General features: G+C 44.2%; 1 protein-coding gene across 5 annotated transcripts in view; it reads right to left on the bottom strand.

Moving 5' to 3' along the window:
- Window positions 1-295: 295 nt before the first annotated feature.
- The window catches only part of POMT2 (protein O-mannosyltransferase 2), a 28989-nt gene continuing 23284 nt past the window's right edge, over window positions 296-6000 (bottom strand). For 4 of the 5 annotated variants that reach the window (XM_035901942.1, XM_035901944.1, XM_035901945.1 and 1 more), the window contains 2 exons: window positions 5581-5695; window positions 296-5000 (listed from right to left, as the gene is read on the bottom strand). In XM_035901942.1, the coding sequence (XP_035757835.1) occupies window positions 4895-5000; window positions 5581-5695 (221 nt within the window). In that variant the 3' untranslated portion in view covers window positions 296-4894. Of the gene's footprint in view, window positions 5001-5580; window positions 5696-6000 lie in introns of those variants that run through there. The other variant, XR_004842982.1, reaches the window with a different exon arrangement.

The following is a 6000-nucleotide window of genomic DNA, read 5'->3' as shown; positions in this document are numbered from 1 at the left end:
CAAAATTAAATTCCAAATTCTACCTCATTTTCCATGATCTCTTGTACAAAATACATTTATAGCTCAAGGGAACATTCTCCCATCCACGCCGTATGGTGCAGTAACTACACCTTAGTTAGAAGACATTCAGTTTATGGACAGATGCACACACGCGCACACACACACACAGAGCATTAATAAGAAAGGTTCAGCAAAAAAAAGAACCCCTCTCACTGCTGCACCAAACTCTTGTTCAGTCAGGGGCAAGTTCTCCAAGGACAGCTCTAAATGGCGCCTCTTGTAAAACACAATCTGTGCTAGTATGTCCCCTACCTCAGATATTATTTGTGACAATCATAGCCCTTGATGTTCAAGTAAAGAGCGTAAGGGAGTTTAAAAAGTAAAGCAACTCACAACCAACCATGCAACCAAGGTCTTAGTACTTTAAAGACAATGGAGACAATTTTCAGTCCTGACTGCTTGCAGCCCACAGCCCCCCAAAGAGAGCAAGTGTGCTATGGAGGTGGTGTTCTTATCCTCAGCCTTCCTTTCCCAGCAGGAAAGAACCTTATGATGTTCTAACAGTCCGCACATTTTTGCTTTCATGACACACACTTGCCAATGTGTGGGGTCACTTGCTGTAAAGGGGAAAAATATCTTACCTACATATTCCCAGCTGGCAGAGGCACAGGGCACCGCTAAGGAGATTTTCACATTGCCATCAGGATCTTGAGAGGAGGAAACAGTGTTATAATGGTACTTGTGTGTGGAGTGCCAACATGGAGGGTAAGTCACACAGGCACGGCCTCTGGAAGGGAAGCCACTAAGCGTGGCAATGGAAAATTTCAGGCAAATGCCTGTGTTTCCATGTCAACAGCTGGTTCACTCTCGAGTCCCTCGAAAACAATTCTCAGAGGGATACAGGAGGGAACTGTCAAATAACACATTTGTTTACCTTTCCATAACAAGGTTCTGGTTTTGCTCTCAGTGCATGTGACAGGTATTCATTCACTCGGGATGCTATGAGGTGCCCTGTCCTACCCCTTGTTCAAGCACCCGTAAGAAATAGATGGACAGCCTAAAAATTGGAGAAGAAGCAAAGACATGTCCTGTACTTTGAACACACTTGAAGAAGTGGACGGAAGGAGGAAGATATAAAGAGGCAGATCCTGTCAATGCCCTTTGCGCATCAATAAGCCCTTCCAATCAAGATGCAAAAAGAAAACTCTAGAGACAAGAGAGTGGTGGTGGCTCTCCCACCCACAGGGCTGTGAATGATGCTGGTAAGCAGTGCATGACAAAGAAGTCCTCCACCTGGACCAAGGGCAACCTTGGCACAGGAACCTCCACTCAAATCCTCCTCCTCACAGTCACATCTGTGTCTCATAGCATGAGTAGTCCAGTTCCTGGGAACAGGCCAGTCCCTGCTGCTGGAATACGTGCATGTGCATCGGTGTCCTGAAGCAACTGTTAACAGAAACCTTTTAAGACGGATGGATTGTCTATGATGAAGTTAGATGAGCCTAGAGGCCTTCTATCGATCCTCCAAAGACTGAAGAGGTGAAAATAGAGTTTACACATAAAAAAGAATTTGAAGCAGGGAACGTGGCAGCCTGCAGCTTTTTGTGATTTGAATCCATGGACACAGTTTGATGAAATACTTTGCCAGTGATAAAAGGAGCCCTGTCAAGCAAAGTTCAAAGGGAGCAGCTGCTCCAGAGAACAGCATCTTCTGGCCTCAGAGAGCACTGTTAGCTATTTTCCACATGACTGGGGAAGACGACTAATAAGCAGTCCTCAAAATGAATCTGAACTCATTCCACAAGCACAAATGGAAAAACTGAACTGAAGCAACCCAAATTCCATTCAGAAAGCAAAGAGTGCCCTGCACCCACTGCCTCACATCTGCACCACTCAGACATTTTAAGTAAGAGTCAGTGAGGGAATCCCAATTATTTATTTATTGACCTCACAAAATACTGGCTACTATTATGTTCCAGCTATGGCCTGACAGGTTTTGAGAAGCAAATATTGAAGGTCAAATTCTAACCAAAATAATTTTTTGTTATTTTCCTCCTGAAAGAAAACAGTGACATCAATTTACACTTACTTGAAAACCCAACCCTTGGAGTCCAGAGGGTGCAGAGGAAATGCCTGTCCTCTAGTCCTCAAATGTAGACCTTTTAACACTTTTCACTCCAGATTTAAAAAAAAAAAAAAAAAAAAAAAAAAAAAAAAAATTCTGCTGGAAGTTGCTCCCTCTTGTGGAATAGCCAGATTTTTTTTTCACTGTATGCCTCCGTCCCCTTACCAGCACACAAGGCCTAAGAAATAGATTAGTCTCAATGCCAATCAAGTGCTCTCAGAGGATTTCTGAAATAGCAGTCCTAAAGAAAAATAAACCTTTTTGTGTATTGAAACAGAAGCTGGGCTTGTGCACAGGAAGGTGGGATGGGAGCATGGCATTTGCCACCTTCAGCTGGCCAATCCCCAAACTCAGCTGCCAATCCTCACCAGAAAATTATTAGCAATAAAGGATAGAGGGACCCTGGCCAAGGAACACACTGGCTCATCTCCTCAGGCAGCTCCTACAAAACTGACCCCTTCATAATAACTAGAGTAACCAAGGTTGCCGAGTTGATCTTTGCTTTCCCACAGATTTTATTTGATGAATAAAGAGTGCTAGAAACTGCCATTCTGAAACACAAGTTTCTTAGCTTTCTTTGTTGTTAGTGTTAAGGGCAAGTGCATGATTGTACATGCTGGGAAAACCCTACGCTTTAAATCATGGATTTATCAGCTCTTCTGGCAAATCCTCTCCATGGCAATGGGACTACCTTAGGGAAAGCTCATATTCAGGACACAAAGGTATTAAGCCGATAATCTCACCAAGAGAAGAAGATGCTGAATCGCATTGCTACAAAGGCAGCGCTGTACTGTCTGCCTGCCACGTTGCCAACAGTTAACAATTCACAGCTCCTGTCAGATCAAACAGGATCTGAAGAGGTTTGCAGCCTTCTCCCTCATCCTTCTTGCCTATATATCACCGCTGTGAACCCCTGGCTCATGCAGGTGGGAGCACTTCCTGCAATAGCAAGTGGAAAAGCATCATCAAACCCAGTAGCTAATTAGCGCAATGACTTCCCACCAGGTATTACCAGCAGGTGATTAACTCAAAACCTTTAGAATCAAAAGCATAGGTCCATACCATCTGACTTAGTGTCTACAGGAGTCGGTTTCTGGAGAGAGATGTGACATGCCAAGCCAGAGCCTTACAACAGCAAGCAGCTGCCTTACTGAACAATGCCATGGATTGCTATTAAAGAGGAATGAAAGCAGGTCTGACCGGAGCCTCAGTCCCCCCCACAGAACAACTATGCTAACACAGCCCTTCTGTGTTGTAGGAAATACATCAGAATTCAAGGTTTGGCAAGAGAAATGAATGCGCAATTCATGTTTAAAGACAGACACACTCACCTGCTGCTCTCCCTGTACCTGTAATTTTGACGCAAGCCTGAGAAGCAGAGCAAGAACTCTGAAATGAAAGGCTTGAGTTCCTTGAAACATACACAAAAGAATTTTGCAAGTATTACTTCTTGAGAGAGGAACACAGCTGGGGTCTAAGTGTCATTCATGTTGGATGCTACAAGGTAGCAACCCTGAACTGTGACAAGAAATTGAAATCGGGTGAGGAGTAGGAGATGGAATAAAAGGAACAGTTACAAAAATAGACAACACAGGAGAAAGGCACCTGATAAATAGTATTCTGCTTTCTTGGAAGGGGTGGATTCAACATCCAGTGGCTCTTGACACTTACCAGACAAAGAATTTTTGCCTGGCCTCACATTTTCTTCAGTACAGTAATTTGATGGTCAGCCATCTATGAGGGAACTTGCTGGAATACGGTGCGCAGATACCATGGCACTGACAGCCAGTTTTGCAGATGCCACGTTCATTAAGACAAAGCCTTCCCCCTAAAAGCACAGGTACTGGCACTGGAATAGCTGGGATCAAGACATGAATGACAGCTGTCTGTAAAATTCCCAAGCTATCATGTCATTCTCTAGTACACCCCCAAGAAGCCGGTCTTCACAGCATGCTGAGGCAGAAAATGAATTGCCTGCTATTTCCACTGTCATTTCCTTAGCAGTTTCAGACAGAACTGCAAAGAAGCTACAAAGTGCTGAGCTGGAACAGTCTGGCTCCGAGTGCAGGCCTGCTAGGTGATTGTTAGAAATTATTAAAGGTGACCAGAAAGCAAGGCAATATACAGGGATAAACAGTCTCTATCTCCTCTGTCTGCAGAGGGCCTGGGAGACAGGCAAGGCACAGTGGCTCAGGAGATTTCGAGCAGACCCCTTTCAGTCAAACTCTAAAAATTCAGGGTCAGAACAAAAAAAAAAATGCAGACAGCCAGGGCAGAGGAGCATGGAGGTCCCCAGATACTTACATGAAGCTTTCAAAAACCTCGTCTTAAGATTGTTAATCATGAAAAAAGTCCTAACGTCTCAGACAGGTCTGGCTCTCAAACCGCATTGATGCTTAGATTACCAGAAGGAAGACACACACACGTGAACATGCAGCTACACACAGCCTACTGGTCTGACTGCTGGAACACCACTCTTGTTTGATACATATTGCTCAAAAGAATTGGCATTTAAGCAGCCAGTTGTCCAGGAATATAACCTAAGGATTCAGGACATGAGTCTTTTTAAGAGGAGCTTCTCATGGTCATCCTCTAGCATCTTCCAATGCAGGCAGTGCAAACAAATGCCACAGCAACAGGGCTACTATATCCAGAGTTCTTCAGAGGGGGGCATTTTACAGTCACATGTCTCCAAAGCACCAGAATCAGCCTGACATGCAGCAAATCTCACGCTTCTCATCTGCTGTTCCCAGGCTCCCTCTGCTAGCTCTAGAACTCCCAGGAGTCCATCCACCGGAGCCCTGCCATGGGGCTGCTAGGGTCGGAGGCCATGGGTCCTATCATCCCGTAGGACAGAGGATGGAAGAGGTAGAAGCTGTGGAAAGAAACCAAATGCCCATCAGGGACTGCACAGTTTTCTGTCTCAAGAACATTGCAGCAGATTAGTCCATACAGATGTCCTATGGGACTTTTGCTTTTGGGCTGCTCTAGGCTCCACTGGGGACCTTCTAATCTCTGCTGGACACAATATATACATAGTACCCAGTTTTATTACAGGTGGTATTTTCTCTTAGAAAGCAACACCTTTGGAAACAAGCCAGCTGCGAAAACCTACAGCAATGAAGAAATTGCCTGTATTTGAGAGATGTGGCATCATCTGACATGGGGACTAGAATCAGAAACCACTGAGCTGTAGCTTTGGAGAAGAATAGTGTTCACACTGAGTGCTGGGATAAAAGAACAATTCCCTGCAATGGAAAGATGTTTTATAATGCATTACTGGGACACAGATGCAGAATTTAATCAAATTTGAGGGTTTAGGATTGGGTTTGATGATGTCTGACAAGTTCAGCAGAGAAGAGAGGCAGAGACAGAGGCTAAGGATAATTAACAGACACTAAGGTTTCCACTGTAATTGTCACACATTCAGGAAAAGTTCAGCTTTCAGCACTCACCTGTACATGATAAGCAGAACCAGTGCCAGGAACCCCCCTCCATATACTTTTCTAGCTGTAGTTCTGGGTGACAAGAACCCAGCACAGAACTTCAGTAGTGTGTCCCAGGTGATTCCTAGGAGAAGGAAGAGGCAGAAGTCAGGAGCAATGCAGAGAGCAAAAGAACAGAGCTGCTACATTCAGCCATAGACTGGTCTGACAAAGCTCTGTTAACACCAGAAAACTTTTGACAATTTTTGAATTCATTTACCTTGGTAATCTTCAGAACTATACGGACCATTTTGTATCAGCAAAAGGTTCTTTTTCCCTACCTTTCCATTTGAATAAATGCAAAAGAGGTCTGGGTCCCAGCATGCTAAGTTGGTACCAAATCACATAAAAAACTACCAAGACTGAATTATAAACAGACATGACAGAAAA

The sequence above is a fragment of the Egretta garzetta genome, unplaced genomic scaffold (assembly GCF_000687185.1).
Source record: "Egretta garzetta isolate BGI_Z169 unplaced genomic scaffold, ASM68718v1 scaffold79, whole genome shotgun sequence".
NCBI lineage: Eukaryota > Metazoa > Chordata > Aves > Pelecaniformes > Ardeidae > Egretta > Egretta garzetta.
This window is presented reverse-complemented; position numbering and strand designations above follow the sequence as displayed.